Here is a 21,035-nt window from a genome sequence, read left to right on the forward strand (position 1 = left end):
AATACTTTTACTTTTTCTTTTATTGTTAGGCAGAAAATGAAATCCTCAACCGTGTGATGATGTGAACCCACAATGAGGCAGTTTGAAGGCTGGATTGATTCGTGCAGACAGAAATAGGCAGGTCTCAGCAGCAAAGAGTGAGCTGTGGCAACGAAGGCTGGCACAATTAAGTCAATGAAAGCAAATTAAAGTACAGGGGCTACATTCACAGAGGCAGAAAGATACAAGGATCAGTTTTAGTTCAGCAGCAGTTTACTGTCCACAGCAGACGAACACTTGCACATATTTTTCTAAGGAATTAAAGGACAGAAATAATTAACCTGAGTCTGAACTCAAAGTTATTGGTTAATAATTCTAGGTTGTAAAGCTGTTTTTTTCAGAGCATAAATAGATTTCTGCTCTTTTACAGCCTTTTTCCAGAGTTATCGCATTTTTTACTTCATCTATTCAGTCTGACTTTTAATTTATTTACTAACCCATATAATTTATTATTTCATTCAGATCCTTGCGACTTTTATATTATGTTTTAATATTTGGCAATAATCATGACAAGTAGTGCTGTAACAATCTCTTGGGCTACACGTTTTGTGTTTGTAACTTTGGTCTAGTTAAGGTTTGTTTTTTAGTGATTATGATGCGCTTAAATTTGCAATAATTCTTGTGTTTTGTTTCTCTGTCTTCCCTGGTTTACTCACTGCTCTTTCTCAGTGACTTTGGTTTATAGTCTACCATAAATGTTCCTTCTATGTCCATTTACTTGTCTGTCGTTCATTTAGTATTTCAGACTCCCAGGTGTGAAAACTGAATGTTTTGAATAATCCACACCTGCAACATGACAGATGTGGCCTTCAAATAGCAACTGTTTTTATACTGAGATTAGATTACACATATGGAGACTATTTAGTGATTAGGTACGTTGTTTTCGTTTGGGTGTATTAGGTTAAAGGGAGGAAACACACATGGAAGCCATACAGTGGGTTTTTATCTGTAAGGCATCATTTTCCTTTCAGCTCACATTTCTCCCCTACTTTTTTGAAATGTATGAAATTTTAAGGGAAATGAACAATTTTACAAGGCATTGTACAACAGTGCTTCTGGGAGAATCAGAAACATCAAAGATGCTTTTTGAACCTACACAACATTAAAACATGGTTCATCCTGTAGGTGTGGATTAGATGGAGGACGAACTACAAAATGTCCTAAAACTGACAGCAATACCCAGTCCATGTTTGCATCGTTTGGGACATCCAGTGCAATTGTTTTGCCAGAATAGCTAATAAAGGTTAATCTAAAGTTGGATGGGCATTTTCGTTTTCTATGTGAGGGGAAAACAATAGGGATGAGTTGCTGTCAGTTCAGAGGGGCAGCCAAGATAAAGGGGATATTGATAGGGTTCCCTTAAAGAAAGACATGCCGCCCTTCAGCTCAGAAAGCATTGAAAGGCCCAGTAGGATTGTTGGCAGAGTTCCATGAAGTCAACACCAACCACGACTTTAAACTTTTGAAAGGGTTAGACACAGAGCTCTTCCTGTTGTTTCTGTGTGTGAGCATTGATTTGGTTTAGAAAGGACTAAGGTCAGTGGTCAGAAGTCAGTGGACAGGTTGAGTAAGATAATGGTTTCAGCAACCGTCCCCGTCTCTCAAAGGATTTTTTTTTCTTTTTTTTTCTTTCGTTTTTATAAAACGTACCGTTAGGACTCCTCAGCTTCATGAATTTGGTTCACTTTTTTCCTTCACATTTTGTCTTGACGGGGCACAGCCTCGGCCACAGCTTCTTCAGTTTCCTGCTGTTCAGAGAGAAGGAACTGCACTCAACAGCAACGTCTTCTGCTCTTACACTGTGAAGGTCCTCAGCACATCACATCTATCTGTAGCTCCCTACTGTAACTGTAAGATCCAGGCACAACTCAGACATCTATCCATCAGTAAAACCTTCATTACTCCTTTTGCAAGAATTCATGAGTAAAGTCCTTTCATTAGTCCTCAAATAAGTATTTATTTTGTTTGGTTTAAATAAATTCATAAAATGCATTTTTATCAGCCAGTTCTGCGAACCAAAATTCAGAGTAACCATTTAGTCTGTGGTCATGTAAGCAATGATACAAACCCTTGCTTATTATTGTGTTGTCACTGTTTCCAGTTTTTTTTTATTTTTTTATTTCTTATGCCTCAGGTGACACCTTTTGCTCAGCTCACGCTGGCACCTCTGAGGGCCCTCACTGAAATGTTTGCACACCCACCATGTTGTTGTTTTGTCACTGAGAGTCAAATCTGGAGCTAATCAATACCTGTGAGTGCAACCAAGTAATTTCACCTTCGACTGAAAGCCCGATGTGTTCTCTAAAACTGATTGTCGGTCACGTCTAAACCAAAGGTGTAGTCTGGTATTAGTGTCATGTTGATATTACGCCAATTTTCTGCTGATTTCTTTACAGCGGCAAACGCATTTTATTTCCCTGAAATCTTTAGCCCGATTGCATTTATAGAAAATTCCACATGCCAACAAACTGACATGTTAATAGCCGATCAACCTAAGAAACAAATCGAGCATCAAATATCCTAAAATGCTAAAGCAACATAAAATAAAATAAAAAACTTTGCTCTATATTTGTATGTAAGATTGAGGCCTTTTTGCTCAGTAGAGGCTGAGCAAAAAGTTTTGAATGCTACTTTTTATTTTAGACTGGACATCACAATGAATTAATCTTAATCTTTAGGAAGGTTTTGAAGGCTGTGAAGGCCACAAAGACGCGAACTGCTCCGGGAACGTTTCCAGGCACATTTCTCTAGGAGGAGACCTTTGGGCCAAAGCAAAACTCTCAGAAGGCGACATGTATCTAATCTGGCCTACGAACACTTTTGTATCTTTAGGATCAACCTGAAGGCCGTTTCATTTCCCTGCTGGATCTGTTACCTTGATGACCCATGATGAGCAGACAGTTTTTATGCATTTATACACTGCAAGATTAAATTGTAAATTCTATGCAACGATGTTTAGTATATTTCTGTGCAATAAACAGACTACCAGTTGGAAAGAGTTCATTGGTTATTCCTCTGGATTTAAGCACTCATTCCACTTCAGACCTGTCTGTAGCTTGTATGACTTCAGAAGAAATTATCTCTCTTTATCTGGTAAATGCCTCACATGAGCTCCTAACAAACCATTGGTGCTCAGGTAGACTGATTAAAACTATTTAAAAGTTTGTTACTATTTTGATGAAGCGCTTGATGGCTGTAAATGGGCTTAATCCCAGAGCTGAGAGTTGCACTGAAAGGTCACAAATCTGTTTTATGGGAGTTTGCAGTGGAAGTCTAACCATAAAATATAAATTTATATCAATTCCATTGCAGCTCTGAGATCCAGGAGGGTTGCAGTTGAACAACAGTGTGATAAATACCCCCCAACCTGTCTTAAATTCAGGCCCACTGCATGACTTTCCATATTGATCCAGCCCAGAAGCATTTTTCAGGTATATATATTTTCTGGTTCACTGGCACTTCAAGCAACAGTAAAAAGGAGAGAAGATTGTGTTTGGTTTCCTTGGCTCTGACTCAGCTTCTCGGTGTAAGAAGTTTTGAAATATAGCACAATCATCGCGTCACGTCTGCTGAAATGAATAATTTAATTAGAACAGTGCAGTAGCCTGTTTTGATAACACTCTTCCTTCCTACAGTGCATCAGGCAGTACATGCTGCAGTGTATTAATCATAATCCACCACACAGTTTGGCACACATGTCAGTGAAAGGTCTATTGAGCCATATAGCAAATGTCACCCACATCGCTTCTGGTTTTAGCGTTCAGGAACACGTAGAAAGCCACTTACTTTGCTTTGATAATAGATGTCCTTTTCATCATATCACTGATCTGGGAGACGTAGCTCTGTAATTGCATCTCTCCTTTCTTTGCAGAAAATGTTACAGTTTCAAAAGACAGTACTCTCAGAGACAATTTACACCTTTGCAGATTTTCACTGTTTTTGCCCTTTTTGTCATATTTAAATGTTTTAGGTCATAAAAACAAAACGTCAAAAACAATGGGCAAATTCAAAATGTAAGTCTCAACGGATGATTTCAGCCATGTTTTCTGATCTAATGATGCGTTCATGGAATAATTTTGATAGGTTCACTGTGTTTTCTTTCCCCAAATTTGTTGATCATGACTTCTTTTGTGGTTTAAAGTCTCAGGAAGGGTTTCTGGACCCTTTCCAGACTGATACAAGATTTTATTCTGTTCTTAAAAACATTTTTTTCTGCTTTTAATTTTCTCAGCAATGAAATATCTCTTCATCACAAAAGAAATATATGATTTGAATGCTTTTTTTTGTAAAACAGACTCAAAACAAGACCTGTTCAGAGAGAAAGGAGATGGTAATAAATGACTCTTATGTTTTATTTGATGTGTACTTGACCTTTATCTGAAAAAGTAAAGCTCCTGGAAACGAGCGATCATTTTTAAGAGCAATCGTTATGGAGAAGACGTTTGTTGTTCTAAGCTGTGTTTTCTTATCATCTATTAAGGTTGGCTTTATCTCTCCGGTTATGTGTCTCCGCAGCCATGTTACGAGCGAGTAAAGGACTGGCTAAATGACAACCTGGTGGCACTTTGGATCTTTGCTCTATGCACAGCTCTCACTCAGGTAATGACAGCTTTAAAAATTAATGATTTTTGTAATAAGCTTTCTCATGTCTTTGACATTAAAACGGCTTAGTCTACGACATGAATGAGTCTCACACTGTTGCAACATGAAGACTTGAACTCGGGGGTTTTGTGGGTAGCCTCCTGAGGACCACATAGTGAGCTTGGCTTTGCGTAAAATTCTCTTATCTCCCCTGCAGCTGAATGATTCGTGATGTGCTTCCCTAATCTGAGAGGATAGATGCTCCATGTTGCCTGAAAACATCAAGTGCAGAATGCTCCCCTGATGCTGCAGGCTTATTTTCAGTCAATACCATTTTTGGAAAAATGAAAACCGGAAAGAACATGTAATTACTGCCAGATTTATCTCAAAGATCTGTGGTGTTTGCCGGCTGAGTCACAGCCTTATATCAGCCTGTTCTCATTTCCAGGGTGCCGCATACTGTCGAAAGTAGAAGAATCTCCTGGTGTCATTTGAACATTTGAACCAAACACTGCCTTGTTGATCACCAACACCAAAACGTAACAAACTAAAAACATTGCTGGGAAGTTTAGATTGGGGCACCCTGAATTATAGTTTCTATTTTACGTATGTAAAAATGCAGTAACACAGTAGACTTGCTTAGTAATAATGTAAAATACATAATATGGCTTCTGCTCACAGTAGTTTCTACAATCTACCTACTGACAGATTAGTTTCCAGAATCCCTGAGATGAGTTTTGAAGTTGTACCTTTGAGAGTCTATAAGCTGCAACTGAGATTGTACAAGGCATCTTCCATAATTAACAAGATATCTTCTTAAAATTACGTTAAATATTTTTCCTAGAACTTGTGCTGGTTACTTTTGTGAACAATCTTATTTAACTTGTTCAGTTGCAACCTGATATTTTCCAAAACTTGCTGATTAAACTCCCAGAACTTGATTTCTGTGGTTTTGAAGTGACCTGACATTTTCTGAAACATAATAGTCACACCCTGAAATCGTACCTACGTTCCAGATTTTAAAGGTTATCTTTACAGAATGTATGACCTTTTTTCCCAGAACATTTAGGTTTCTGAAATGTGAAGAGTACGTAAAGGAAACAGACTCTTTCATTCAGTAACTGATGACCTAGCACTATCAAAAATTTTAAAGGTAACTTTTCAGAACTAAGATACACTGTTCTATAAAGAGCAACTTGTAAGTTCTGGAAAGTATTGTGTAAGCTCTGGTAATGTAACCTGTAAGCTCCAAAAGGTAACCTCTAAGTTCCAGGTAAATACCCCAGCAGTTTCCAGAAATTGGTTTGTGAGATCTGGATGTGAATTCTCTTACATTTAGACAAAGTTATCTAAAAGATAGCACAAAAAGACAAGCTTTCTTGTCTGTTCTTGTAAAAGTAAGCTGTAAACTTCAGAAAGTAATCTGAGGTGTCAGTAAATACCTTGTAAGTCTCCAGGTAAACAGCGTGTAGGTTTTTGGAATAGCCTCTATGTTGAGGTAAATAACCCTGTAAAATCATGAACGTCTGTTTGTCCAGTAAAAGCATCACTTAAGTTTGTAAACAACCACTGAATTTAAAATAAAGGACCTGTACATTCTAGGAATGAAAGCAATACATTTCTGTAAGGTCCCAAAAAAGGCTGCAAGTATGTATACCATGCATTATTTACTGTATGCTTTTCCTGTATATGTATCGCAGCCTTAAACTGTTCCGTTTTAGGTTAAATTCTCTCTTCTATCTGAGCTATTATTTCTGCTTCTTTCTTGAGTGTACAAGCGTCATCTTGAGAATATGCACATACCGTACTCACCGCTCATTTTTCTTCTGTAAGTGCAACCTTGTACAACTGTGGGGTGTTTGTGAAGGTAGTAGAAAGCTTCATTTTAGAAGCCCAAAATATTTATGACACAGTTTGTTTTCTAGAGTTGTTATAACTTGCAGCATCTAGGGGAAAGAAACAGTATTCACGTTTTTTTAGAATAATCCCTGGTGCTTCTAGCCAAACGTAAGTGATAACCAAGGTGTGGTAGAACATTTTTAAAACTCGTTAGAGATCCTGTTAAGGCCACGAACTGCAGCCTAACTGGCTCCCTGCTGAAAAATGTATGAAATAAAAAGCTCAGGGACAATTCAATAAATGAAAAGAATGTTTATTTATGAGCAAAAACAATTGGCTTTCCTTCCAAGGGTATTATTTAATTTATTTACACACTCAAACACACGAACACACCCAGTTCAGAGCAGCACTGAGCATTTTAAATTTTAAAACAGTTTGTTTTTGTGAGAGATGTTTTGTGTCGAGATACGCATTTCTGTTTTAGTTATATTCCACAGTTTAAACCAAACAGCAACATTTTTGTGGAAGCTCTTTTAGCCATACACTCAGTCAAACACCAGTCAGATATTTTAAGGTTCATTCAATATGAACGTAAATTTCCTTTAACCTGTATAAACACACTAAAGAATGACTGCATATCTAATGAACAACTTTACTGATCACACTCGTTCAAACTGAAGGTGAATATTAGTACTCCTCTTGTTACAATCCCAGGCTCTGCAGGGAAATTTAGAGTCTCAAGGTTTGTGTGGCTGTTACTTTGACATATACCATCCATCTAAAACACTGGCAGAAAAGGGAACCCACTGACAAATGGAAACAGCACAGCTCTGACAGCAGGGGCTTCCCACAGCGGGACAACGCGGCCCACCACACTGCTAAAACTGCTCAAACAGCTTGAGGAACAAGACAAGGAGCTTAAAGTATTCACCCAGCCTCCAAACTCCCCGGGTCTCAATCCAAACAAGCTTCCTACAGGGTGCACTGAAAAAAAAAATAGCCAAATCTCACAGGACTCCAGAGTATTAACTGTTGACGTCTTGCTGCTTACCAGTTCATGACACCCTCAGAGATGTGTTTATACCCCACGAATAAGAGCTGTTTATAGCAGCATGAGTGCAAAAGTAGTTTTCATGAAGTCGGCTGTTGTAGTTTTAATTTAAGTTTTGACTCTTTATATAACTTTTTCTTCCATTTGTCATCATTTTGCTGGAAAATGTCAAACTTTTTGCTGCAATAAAATTTGATAGATTGCGGTTTTTGCAGGTAAATGAAAAAAAAAGTACTTTCTTTCAAGTTGAAGAAAAATCTATAAAAACAGACATTAAACTTTTAAACTCATCCAAAACTGCTTAGAAAGTTGAATAAGCTGTAAAAAGGCCTTTAAGAGAGTTTGTGAAACCCATTTCATGATTCACTTCTTGAATCATTAAATTAAAGAACTGAATCATGACGTCAACCATGTTAAATTGCCTTGTTGTTGAAATGCTTTGTGAAAATAAAGTTGATTTGACTTGACTTGAAATGTCATCAATGTGATGTAGAAAGATGGAAAAAAACTGCAGTTTTTGTAAGAAACCAAGTTTTATTTTTGCAAAATTATGTTCATGGAGAAATGAGAGATTACCATTAAATCATTAGGATCTAAATTTAGGAGATCTGCCAGGTTTTCTGGTTGAATATCCTAGTGACACATGGACTACAGGCACTAAAGTATCCTTAAAAAACATTTGTTCGTAAGGAAAAAATCCACTGCAGTAAAAGCAGCATCTTTCTCTCTGCTAACATATTTTACCATCATGTAAATATGGGTAATGAGCAGCATGCATTAGGAGAACCGTAGGCCATATTTAGGTATATTTATGGAAAATACACACTGCAAAACCATCCAGTTCTCTGTGCTCTGCTTGCTTTAGAGATTAAGCAAACATAAATATCCAATGGCAGCAAAAGAAAAGTGATTACACTGCTGACTATGAATAAATGTCAGGAATATGTATGAATGCATAATTCTGAAATTTATTTAGTTTATTTAATTTAACCATTTTTTTTATTCATATAGTGACAAATTAAAAAAAAATGTTATTTAGGGCACTCACTTTACAAAGTGAGTTATTTAGAATTGAATTCAAATTCAGTTCAGATCAGTTTAACATATTCCAGTATAATCAATAGTCAGATTAGGATCCAATTAGAATCCTAACTTCATTCCATTGATTATACACAATAATGCAAATTGCTAATGTGTTATTTCTCCAAGAAAGACCAGCTGACTGAGTCAAGTCATTGACTCAAATCTTTCTACTTCTCCAATATAGAAAGCCATTATTACAAACCATATGATTATTTGCATTGAAAGTGCTTCACATACAGAGGTTAATGAAGTGAACTCCACTAAATTAAGTCTTTCCTTTGAGGGCAGAATTACTGTGGTGCACTGAGGACAGTCTGTCCCAGCTGGGAGTTGCATTAAGTGAGAACTGCCACTCCCAGCAGGTAAAGGGCAAATTGTGCACAGCTGTTCCTCAGTAATAGGAACTAAAACTCCAACTTGTATTTATTGATTGAAAATAACAGAATGCACTGACAGAGAGCAGAAGCACATTTATATTTTGTGTTTAGAAACACAGTCCTGACCCTGAGTACGTCTGACAAATTTAATGGTTGATTTTGCAGTTGCTTAGTGTTGGGCCTCATGAAAATGGAAGTGTGGGTCTCACCTCATTACCAGAAACTACGTTTTGTCACTTATATACCTGCGGTGGTTGTAATCGAAAGTCATATTTAAACTGTAAAGCAATCACAAATATGGCTCGCCGCAAAAAGAGTTCAATTTGCTCAAATCTGCTACACTTCAAGGTGTTTTATCCTGATGTGTGGCTGCACCGTACTGAGCTGAAAAGCCTAACCGATAACGAGGAATGCAAAAAACCATTAGCTGGAAATCTGATAGGAGACACATTAGTAATGTGTTAAATCCTGCAATGTTCCAATGGCATAAAATAACTCAATGTGCCTGTTTCCAATGCTTTGTAAATAAAGAAATAAAGCAGATAGTGTGAGTAAAAGATTGTAACAGACTCATGTTAATAGCTTATCTTAAGGAATCCTTACTTTTACTTTTCAATAGTTTTTACTTAAATCTATTATCTTCTTTTTTTTTCAAAATTAAAGAGCACAGATTGTACTGAAGAGCATAAATTCATCTTTTACTTTAAGGAAAAGGCCTCCACACGTAAAGAATACAGGTTTAGTAATATTTATTTCTTTATTACTTCCTTTTATATTTTTTTCTTTAGCACCATATATACTTTAATATAGGTTGCAAATAATTCCGAAGCTTGTAAATTGAGTAAATTGCATTAAAAAGTATCTTAAAAAAACAACACATTATTAGAACTTGTAGTGTGAATAACGCAATGTTTTTCTTTACAAAAAAATGCAAAAAAAAAAGAGTGAAATTTATTGTTTATAAAAACTGATCACATTGTAGCAGCATGTAGATCAGGGGTGTCAAACTCAATTTCACCGAGGGCCACTTCAGCATAGTGGGCACCCTCAACGGGCCACATTGACGGTACAAATCAGGAGTGCATCCCTGCTAAAACACACCACAGACAAAAGGTTGACTTCCCTCATTCAGTTCTGTAGAGGCTTATAATGAGTCAATGGTCCAGGTGTGTTAGAGAAGGAATGCATCTAAAGTTGGAGATGGTAGCTCTGGATTTGGGCACCCCTAGCATAAATGTATAAAAATACAATGTTAAAAATAAATTAAACACCACCTCATATTGTTAAATAACTGATTTTATGTATTGAAGTTTTAAATATTACATTTGAGTTTCCATGCATGTAAAATTACTGCTCAGTTTAAAAATTACAATATTTAAATCAGTGTTTAAAGGTAAGCAAACAAATAATAAAAACAAGTCACATGGGCAGACATTATAGACTTTATGCAAAGATTTAGTCTCAGAGGCAACTGAAATCAATTAATTTAAAAATCCTTTCTGAATATCATCTCATGGACTCTGAACTAAATGCGTCTTTCTGACCGGGAGCTGACAGCGTGTTGAAGAGTTATGGACCGGACGCTTTGGAGCATCTGGTTAGGAAGCGCATTACAAACCTTTGGTTGAAATGGCGCGTTAAATTCAAGTCTCCATTACAGACCAGAGAAAACTAAAGAGAATGCAACGTCATGTTAATCCATTTGAGGAGCCGGTAGTTTATCTTGAGGAAATAAATGACGATGCAGAAGTTAATTAGACTGTAACATGCGCAGTCCGCTGCTAAACCACTGCGGACGTGGCTCCGCCGCTGCGAAGACTTAGAAACCGCTGGAAGTAACTCATCCAGCGGATTTAACAAATGGAGCCTTCTTGGTGCAAGTCACCCAGGAGAGCGGCGTTCTGGAGGAGCTGCAGACGTAACATCTGTCGTTTCGGAGAAGCGAAACCACGCAAACAAAAAAAAATAAATAAATAAAAATCCTGGTAAAAGCGCACACCGGACCACGCAGGGTAAAACACTCACAGAATTCAGTTGATCTGTTTGGATCAGACAGATCCAACTGACTGATTAATTAGCGCAGATTTTTCTGCAGATGGGAACCAGGAAGAAGCGCGTTCAGACCCCAGCGGGTGAAGTGATGCTAATTTAAGTGAAGTCGCTTAATTTAATTTATTAAAAGTTATTGGGGTGGTTTTGGTCACTACGAGAAAATGTAGATACATTTATCTGTTTAATTTGTGATGGGATCTGGATTCACGGTGAATATTAACTAAACCGCATAAAACGCGACTAAATAGCCGATGTTAATATGATTGTAATTTCATGGATAAAAATAGTACATGACCGATTTTTTTATGTTGTCAGTCAGGATAACGTCTAGCGCAACCTGCTGCCCTGACACCAACTCACACACATCTTCATTCACAGTCTTACTTGTAAATCGATTTTTCTTTTCTTGGACGTTTTGATGTTAGCTTGTCCATGTCTCAGTTTTATTCGCTGGGAAAATCAATGAGCAGCTTGACTCTGCTGCTCTCTAGTGGCGAGAAGCCGTAATGTTTGCTGGTAACAATCGGAATGCATTATGGGAGATGTAGTTTGTAGTCAATTCGTGCTCAAAACCTATTTTAAGTCAATCATTGGCCTATAACATGCTGTGTGGCCCGCGGGCCTTGAGTTTGACACATGTGCATTACGCCATAGAACTGCCAATTGGTAATTGAAGTAAAGCAGCTTCGATTTCAAAGAAGCCTACATTGAAGTCGATTGGCAAATGAACCATCACAAAAAAGGAAGGCTCTTGTCTCACTGCACCCCAAGAGATGCATAACCTACAAAAATGTTTCTCTCTGGTTTCGAACCAGAGACCTATTGCACGTAAAGCAAACGTGATAACCGCTACGCTACAGGAACTGAACTTCTCTGCTTTGTTTCAGTTTGAGTTTCCAAAGTTGATAATGTGAAATGCAACACTTGAAAATGTCAACTGAGGCTTGCACTCAGATGCCTGGATTCAGAGTACAGACCATGACACCACAGAACCCTTGTTGACCTTTAGTAAACACTTGTGATTAAAATAATATTTTAAATCTGTTTCTGTCTGGATTTGAACCAGAGACCTTTTGCATGTAAAGCAAATGTGATAACCACTACACTACAGAAACTCATGCTTTTTGCAGTGTTCCTGGTAGATGATCCAAATTTTGTTAGAGACTGATGTCAACGATGGGCATGGAACAATGTCAAATACTTATACCACAGATCCTCTCAGAGAGCACAGTAACTTGGTGAACAAACTGTCAGACTTATGCTTGTGCCTAATTTCACATTACAGTCCATAAACTAAGCCTGGGATCAAAAAATTGTATTGAAGATGTCATTAGCAGAGACAAATGGTTCTACAGAGACTTGGCTAAATGGCTATAAAATAAAATAAATACTTACAAATAAGAAATGGTTCAAAAATAAAATTAACACTTAAAAATAAAAAATATCTCTGAAATACAATCAACACTTGAAAATTAAAAATGGTTCAAAAATAATATCAACACTTCAAAATACAAAATCTCTGGAAAATAAAATATTATGTATGTTGTTTTGAAAAACATTAGATTATAAGCAGTTTTATCAAATCTTCAGTGGTAAGATCATGTAAGTTCTTCTTAAATCCATGGAAACTCAACAGTTTGTAAGGTAGGTGAGTTAGCTCAGCAGGTTAGAGCATGGTGCTGGTAATGCTGAGGTCATCAGTTCAAACCCCGTATGGGGCAATTCATGTCTAAGGTCTTTCAGACAATCAACACTTCAAAATAAATAAGGGTTCAGAAATGAAAAATGGTTCAAAAATAAAATCAACACTTCCAAATAAAAAAATGGTTCAAAAACAAAATCAACACTTCCAATTAAAAAAATGGTTCAAAAATAAAATCAACACTTCCAAATAAATAAGAGTTCAGAAACAAAATCAACACTTTACAATGAAAAAATGGTTCAAAAATAAAATCAACACTTTACAAAAAATGGTGATTGTACAATATTTTTTTCCTGGTAGTCAATATGAGAGAGATATCATTAGCAGAGACAAATGGTTCTACAGAGTCTTGGCTAAATGGCTAAAAATAAAATCAATACTTACAAATAAAAAATTGTTAGGAAGCGCATTACAAACCTTTGGTTGAATGGCGCGTTAAATTCAAGTCTCCATTACAGACCAGAGAAAACTAAAAAAAATGCAACATTGTGTTAATCCATTTGAGGAGCCGGTAGTTTATCTTGAGGAAATAAATGACGATGCAAAAGTTAATTAGACCGTAACATGCGCAGTCCGCTGCTCAACCACTGCGGACGCGGCTCCGCCGCTGCAAAGACTTAGAAACCGCTGGGAGTAACTCATCCAGCGGATTTAACAAATGGAGCCTTCTGGGTTCACGTTACCCAGGAGAGCGGCTCTCTGGAGGAGCTGCAGACGTAACATCTGTCGTTTCGGAGAAGTGAAAACACGAAAAAAAAAAAAAATAAAATAAAAAATAATAAAATGAAATGAAATAAAAAAATAAATAATAATAATAATAATAATAATAATAATAAATAAATAAATAAATCCTGGTAAAAGCTCACACCGCACCGTGCAGGGTAAAACACTCACAGAATTCAGTTGATCTGTTTGGATCAGACAGATCCAACTGACTGATTAATTAGCGCAGATTTTTCTGCAGATGGGAACCAGGAGGAAGTGCGTTCAGATCCCAGCGGCTGAAGTGATGCTAATTTAAGTAAATTCGCTTAATTTAATTTATTAAAAGTTATTGGGGTGGTTTTTGTCACTACGAGAAAATGTAGATACATTTATCTGTTTAATTTGTGATGGGATCTGGATTCACGGTGAATATTAACTAAACCGCATAAAGTGACTAAGTAGCCGATGTTAATATGATTGTAATTTCACGGATAAAAATAGTACATGACCGATTTTTTATTTTTTTTTATGTCAAGGTCAAGATAACGTCTAGCGCGACCTGCCGCCCTGACACCAACTCACAAACATCTTCATTCACAGTCTTACTTGTAAATTATTTTTTCTTTTCTTGGACGTTTTGATGTTAGCTTGTCGATGTCTCAGTTTTACTCGCTGGGAAAATCAATAAGCAGCTTGAGGTGACTCTGCTGCTCTCTAGTGGCAAGAAGCCGTAATGTTTGCTGGTAACAATCGGAATGCATTATGGGAGATGTAGTTTGTAGTCAATTCGTGCTCAAAACCTATTTTAAGTCAGTCATTGGCCTATAAAATGCTTGGGCGGGCCACATAAAATGACATGGCGTGCCGCATGTGGCCCGCGGGCCTTGATTTTGACACATGTGATGTAGATGATGTTTTCATTTAAAATTACATTCAATAAAACTAAAGAAATCAAGCATCCATCATGCACATCCGCTTATCCTTACAGGGTCGCAGGGCAGATGGTGCCTACCTCCAACAGTCATTGGCTCAGAGGCAGGATACAGTCTGGACAGGTGGCCAGTCCATCACAGAGACACAACCATACACACACTAATGTGGTATACCTAAGAGCAATTTTAGAAAGACCAGTTGTTTCTGGATTGTGAGAGGGATCTGGAGTACCCAGAGGGAACCCATGGAGAAAGGGGCAGAATAAAAAATAATAATAAAAATCAATCAAATAGAGGAAGATAAAGGTTCTCTGGTTTAATTCTGGTTCTTGTTTAAATAATCAACGAATGCTTTAGAAATTTGCTCGGCTGGATTCTCCTCTTATTGTGATCTAAGAAATGTTTTGGATGCATCACTTTCAGAAAATGATTTTTTTTTTTTTTTTGTCGTTTATGGTTAACCAGCAATATTACAAAGTACAAAATGATCCAAAGCTTTTATGTGCACTACAGCCATCTTCAGAGACATGTGATTCCATTAATCCCTGCTTTTTGTGTGTTTCTGCAGATCCTGGGTCTGGTCTTCTCTATGACAATGTTCTGCCAGGCAGTGAAAGTAGAGACTTTTTACGCCTAGCGATCGAACCCTCCGCCCTTCAGAGTGCTTGGATTGTTTCTCATCTAAAAGGGACTCATAAACCTCCCAACCTTGCGTCCTCCACCTTCTCCATTGAAAAACTTTTTTTTTTCCTAAGCTTGTCCTCTCTGTGACATTTGCTCTCAGATGTCACCAGTTCACAGTACTCCTGCTATCGACCAGCACAGTGTCAGTGTTATCTCTCATTCATTATTTTGCTCTGTGTTAAAAGCTAATTTTTTGTGATATATTTTATCAAACAGTATTATGAACATGTATAAAACAAACGTAACCCTTTTTTTAAATATGTGTTTTGTTTAAATTATTTTCAGGTTTGTATGTGTTTTAAAAATAGGAGCTTCAGCTGAGAAAAGCGCACTGGGTTTTGTGCTGCAAGTGCATGTCTCCTGCGATGATGTGAATTAAATGTTTTGACTCGACGGAGCGGCGCTCGTCATGTTTTCATTCCTAAAGCAGCAAAAGCTGAAGGTCTTTAATGTGCAGTTCCGTTAAACCCGCAGCTGACAAACAAGGATAATAACGGAAATGTCTCAGGAAGCACCGCTTAAAATGGTTAATTCAGTCCCTCTGCTGAGACACTCCAGATTCATTAAAACATTTTGTAATTACCAGACTAATCACGCATTAATTCGATACGTTTAACACACTTGCTCTGAATCCTGTGGCTTATTTATTAGCTGCATTTACATGGAACGTTAGGGTTGCACCAAGTCTCAGTCAAAGAATTTCAATGAGCTGTGCAGTGGCAGAAGCCTTGAGACTGGCCTGGGGCAGTTTCCCCCCAGCACCAATCACAGCTCAAATGACAAAGACTCATCTACAGTCTTTGAAGTCTCCTCTGGCCCTTTATGTGACTCCCTAAGTTTCTTTTTTTTTCTTTTTCTTAAATTTCCTATCTTGGGCAGTCAAGCATAATCTAGCCAGTGAGTACACCAGAGACGCACTTCGATTAAATTGGCCCATAGGAGAGAAAATGCTTTAGTGTTTTCTGCTTCAGTTTGAAGTTTAAGTACTGCAGGTGCTGGACCCCTTTCTTCATTTGTTAAGAGTTTCCTTGAATTGCTTCTCTCTTTTAATGCCTCCAAACTATATGGACCTCAAAGACCAGAAGTTCAAGTGCAATCAAACTGTGGGAACTTTTCAAATTCCTCCCCAAAGTCAGGAATTTATGGAGGAAATTCCTGACTTTCTACTTTTGGCAGATTAAACATTTCTGCTAAAAGTATGTTTAATCTTTTGGCAGAAATGAAACAAAGAACATTCCAGGGCTTTTTATTACTTTAAATAGCTAACCATCCACAAAAAAAAGATTAAGAAAGATTAAAGATGAATATCATTTGAACAAGGAGTTAACAGAAACTTCTCACCAGAACTGTAGTATGGATGTAAAAATGATTTTCCCCTATTGAAACCATACTCATCTCAACACTTATTGATCACTAAGCAAAGGCATATATTTCCACCCATTTATATCTGTTCATGGTTTTCCACCCACAGAAAATGAAGATTCTGAGGCTTTAATTAGACTCTTCCTCTCTGAGCCTATGTGGCTTCCTGCTGGTTACCAGTTCACAAGAGTGACCCAAAAACACTGCACCTCCTGCTGCTTTTGCTTTAGGGAGTTTCCACTGTACCCAATGATCAAGTAGTGATTATGCAGAGTATTATTATCACTGATGAAAAGAAATCACGCTGCATTATGTTATATGGTAATATGTTCTCTCTTATTGTTTTCAATAGAAGTAAATTATTCTGCAACAGGGGTTATTACCAATTGTGTCAAACTAAATTTTTCCACAATGTCTCCAACAGACTCTGGAATAATCTGTGCTATTATTTGAAGTGGGAGGGATTTTTAAGCCAGCCTACATTCCCTTGCAAAAGTGTTCAGACCCCTTGAACCGTTCTCTCATTGTTTCAAGTTAAGCCTGTTCCAATCTCATTTCACTCCACAGTTAATTATTGTAATCATAGGTGACAGACCAACATAAGTACTTTGTGATCCATACATAGTTTTACTTTTTTTTTTTTTACTTGTAAAAATCTAAATCTAAAATGCATATATTTGTGTTAAGTTTCTCTGGATTAATATGATGTGCTGAAGTTACATTTGCAAGGTTTTTGGGCTAGTATGTTTCTTAAAAGCCCTGCACATTCTTGGACATTTTTCTTAGCAAAATAGAAAAATGTGTAATAATTTTCAAACTTTGCCTCAAACAATCAGTTGGATTCAACTCTGACAAGCTTCCCCGTCACGCCTGAGTAAAAATAACCCCAAACTGTGATGCTACCACCACCAGGTTTTACCATGCTGATGGTGCGTTTAGAGGTATCTGAGTAAAGACAGTGGAATGATAAACACATTTTTCAACTTTTATTCTTAAAAATCTTTAAAAACCAGTTATGATTTTCCTTCCTGTTTATTGTTATTAGCTACTTTGTGTTGGTCTATCAGATAGAACCATAGTAAAAATATTGAAATTCATAGTTGCAACATAAGCCTGTTTCTGTGAGGCACAATGTAAGCTTTAACTAAAGGAAAACCCCACTAAGGCTTTATTTTCTATAAGAAAATGCCATATTGAAGACGTGACACATGAATGTGAAATGCACATCTTTGGTGTTTGCCGCAGAGTACAGTAAAGCCTCCGAAGGAAGCTGACATTCGAGTATTAATCAAGTCCTGCTTCCTCCCCCAACGTTTTATCTATCAGAGCCACACATTCACACATCTGTCATGTCCGCATTATGTTTGTGTTAAACAGAACCACAAAATCATGTCTCGTATTTCAACCGTCCTTTCACTTCATTTTAACATCACTTTGTGTCACAATATCTGACTGAATGAAGGCAGGAAAGACAACAACGTCGCTAACAGAATGTCAAAGGAATGCAAATTTAACAATCAATAAAAGATTCAACATAGCAGTGAGAAAAGGACCCATGATTATGCAAGATCACAGCTGGATGTATTCTGTTTAACATGTAAAGGAATCTAGAAATGTGTGTTTTAGACACAAAAAATGAGAGAGGGTGAGGCTCTCTTTTCATTGTTGTTGCTTTACGTAACTTTTACAGGGCAGAAAACATCCCCTATGTTGCGAATTATGCTGGATACCAAGACTGCCAGTGTGCATGCATTGGTTTTAGACATTTCATTAAATATACCCTTTGCATCTTTGCTTCCTTCAATTGTTCTTATTAAGACATAAGTCCGGTTTATGCCCAAAGCTGCCAAGTGCAGGCTTTCAAAGAGTTAGCATTATGAAACAATGAAGACGGATATCTGTAGGCTTACTATGGAGGATAAAACATGTTCTGCAAAACTTGACAACAGAAGACTTAGCCAGTTCAGTTCGTGCTGCCTGTCACTGTGTCCTCTTCTTGTCAACAGCAGCTCAGTTACTGTGACAGCAGCTAGAAAAATAAACTATTCTGGTAGTGAAAATTATCCTTGAGTGACCAAGAAATGAGTAACAGAGTAAAAAAGAAAGAGAGAATGAAAAAAAAGGTACACGCTGGCCTAAGTTAAGGTTTCGAGACAATACATTCTGAGGATGAATGGATTTCTGAGCATCTCTAATGGACACATGCTTTTATTACGTTTTCTGTGCAAGCAGAACTCTTTTGAGGAGACACAATGAGAGAAAATTAGGTGTAAAATGACTGCAGAGATGGGAAAAAAATTGCACAAGGACACCAAAAAGGAATCTCAAAATGCAAAGTGACTGTTGCAGGACTTAAAATGACCACCAAGAAAAAAAAAATCCCATAAAATAGACAAGTTAATTACAAGAAGATATAAACGTTTAAAAAGAAAGAACTAGATTGATTTAAAATTGTTGGAATGATGCAATCATAGAAACACTAAGTGATAAGATGGAGATCTAACTGAGTAGAAATGTGTGTTATAATACCAGAGCGATTCCAAACCTGTTCATCCCATTTGTGTATGACTTATTATAATCTCTAATCCTATGAGTTTTCGTCTTTAGGGATCTAAAAATTCATAAGATTTAAGAAAATTCAGCTTTCTTAAACATGTACTCAAAGCCATTGAAAGGCTGTGTTCAAAACAAGTATTTGGGCCCCTGCAGATTTCTTGCTTTTCTGTAGTTCTTCTCTGTCTCACATAAATATTTCAGATCATCAAAACCATTTTTATATCATGCAAAGATAAAGAGCCATTTTTGATCGATTATTTTATTGATTGCGGAAAATAAACAAACAAAAATCAAAAACCTGACCCTATTTAAAAAGTATCTCGTAAATCAGTCTTTGCTGTCACTCTGGAGGAATTGAATTAATTCCAAATCAAGGTCCCAGTACGTCATATTCATTGGATTTAAGGCTGAACTTTCTCTAGGCCACTCCAAAATATCTATTCTTCAGAATCATCTCAATATGATGAGCTTCTTCTGAAATGTTAGTTTTAACCCAATTGCATCGACACACACACACACACACACCTCCACAGAACATCTTCTCAGAAACCTCGGGGCTTACGATACATTTTGGCTAACAGGGAGGAAGGGGTTCAAAAGTCTCATGCGTTCATGAGCCTTTGGAACCGTCTCATGGATGCATGTAGAGCATACAGTGCTTTAGATGTTGTTTTAGGCTCTTTTGTGACAGATGTGCCATCAGTGAAGCAAATTTTACCAGGACAGCCGTTCCAAAGAACGTTCACCCGTGGGCATGTTGAGTTTTGATGTGCAGAAATATGATGGATTGCTTTTTCATATCTTTTAGTCTTCTTTATGTTCTGTTTGAGTGATTCTTTGGTTTTATGGGTCTGACAGGAACCAAGATTGGGTGTGTGTGATACTAAAAGTGAATCTGGCTTTTTAAAAAATGTTTTTAATCACAGTTAACAGACTGTTTTTTTTATTATTGTATTAGTAGTAAACTTCACTCAGACAGGGACATTGTACAGCTCAAACATAATGCCACTTTTGTAGTCATACGAAACAGTTCAGCCACATTCACAAATCCTCAGACATCCGTACACTAATACACAGATTGGTTGGCAACTCAACAGTAATTGCCTTGGGGCCAATGGACATATTGTAGGAGGAAGATGGAATCAAACCCATAACTACTCTTCCCACAGCCCTCCCCATAAATTAATGATTTAACAAGGGGCAAATTACCCTTTTCCATAGAGCCAGGTTATTTGCTGTAGTGACCCCTATTCATGAAAGGTTTAATGATGTGACTTGACAAGGGTCTCTTCATCCACCTGTGTAACTGGCTCATTTTGTCACACCAGTTTCATGGACAGGCTGGAAACAGAAACATTGCACCCTTCAAATCACCTCAACAACCTGAAAATAGCAATCCAGCTCTCGAAAGTGTGCGCATCAATCATGAAACAAGCATGAAAAGTCTCGCTGAGGCCATGGGCTTATGAACTGCAGCTGCTTACCTCACAACAAACCCCTCTCGAAAACCCCAGCTCCAGCTCTCATCCCTCTGTTACTTCTCAAATTCACCTCACTGCTTCAGCAGATCTCTGCTTCCTTTCCACGCTGTCTTATGCATTATTCACAAGCGTGTTCGCAGGCTTTCTCCCCGTCTTGTGCTTGATCAATAAAACATACCTGCCCACTTGCTCCCTCACCTCGCCATCCTGGGATCGCTCCCAGACCCAAACCTGGGAGCCCTTTCCGGACGGATAAAGCGGCATGGATGGGTAGCCTTTTCAAACTAGGAGAAATGGCTTTAATCCAGGTCGTCACTTGTCAGCGTGAGCTGTGTTTCTAATTTGGAGAGACAGGGAGTCCCTACAATTCCCACTTGGTTTGGGCTGTTTTACTGAAAAAACATCCAAAAAAATGTTGAAAACTTCTGAAAAACATGCTATTTGTGCTGGTGTGACCCGATATGAAGTGGAAACACAGTACAGAATATTAAATTGGCCAGCAGAGCTCTAACAATGTCAGGTTTGGTAAATGTTGTAGAAAAGAGAGAAAAAACTGAGCCTTTTAGAAGATTTTATACAAATCCGAAAGGC

General features: G+C 37.5%; 1 protein-coding gene and 1 non-coding gene across 4 annotated transcripts in view; one reads left to right on the plus strand and one right to left on the minus strand.

Moving 5' to 3' along the window:
- Nucleotides 1–15,438, plus strand: part of tspan4a (tetraspanin 4a) — a 167,051-nt gene extending 151,613 nt beyond the window's left edge. For 2 of the 3 annotated variants that reach the window (XM_088004441.1, XM_088004439.1), the window contains 2 exons: nucleotides 4,555–4,638; nucleotides 14,930–15,438. In XM_088004441.1, the coding sequence (XP_087860567.1) occupies nucleotides 4,555–4,638; nucleotides 14,930–14,998 (153 nt within the window). In that variant the 3' untranslated portion in view covers nucleotides 14,999–15,438. Of the gene's footprint in view, nucleotides 1–4,554; nucleotides 4,639–4,837; nucleotides 5,618–14,929 lie in introns of those variants that run through there. The other variant, XM_088004440.1, reaches the window with a different exon arrangement.
- On the minus strand, nucleotides 12,065–12,137 carry trnav-uac (transfer RNA valine (anticodon UAC)). The gene has a single exon. It is a non-coding gene; the product is annotated as a tRNA-Val (tRNA).
- Nucleotides 15,439–21,035: the final 5,597 nt, after the last annotated feature.

Source organism: Poecilia mexicana, unplaced genomic scaffold (genome assembly GCF_051168715.1).
Source record: "Poecilia mexicana isolate PSO_F unplaced genomic scaffold, ASM5116871v1 scaffold_3, whole genome shotgun sequence".
In the NCBI taxonomy this organism is placed as follows: Eukaryota; Metazoa; Chordata; class Actinopteri; order Cyprinodontiformes; family Poeciliidae; genus Poecilia; species Poecilia mexicana.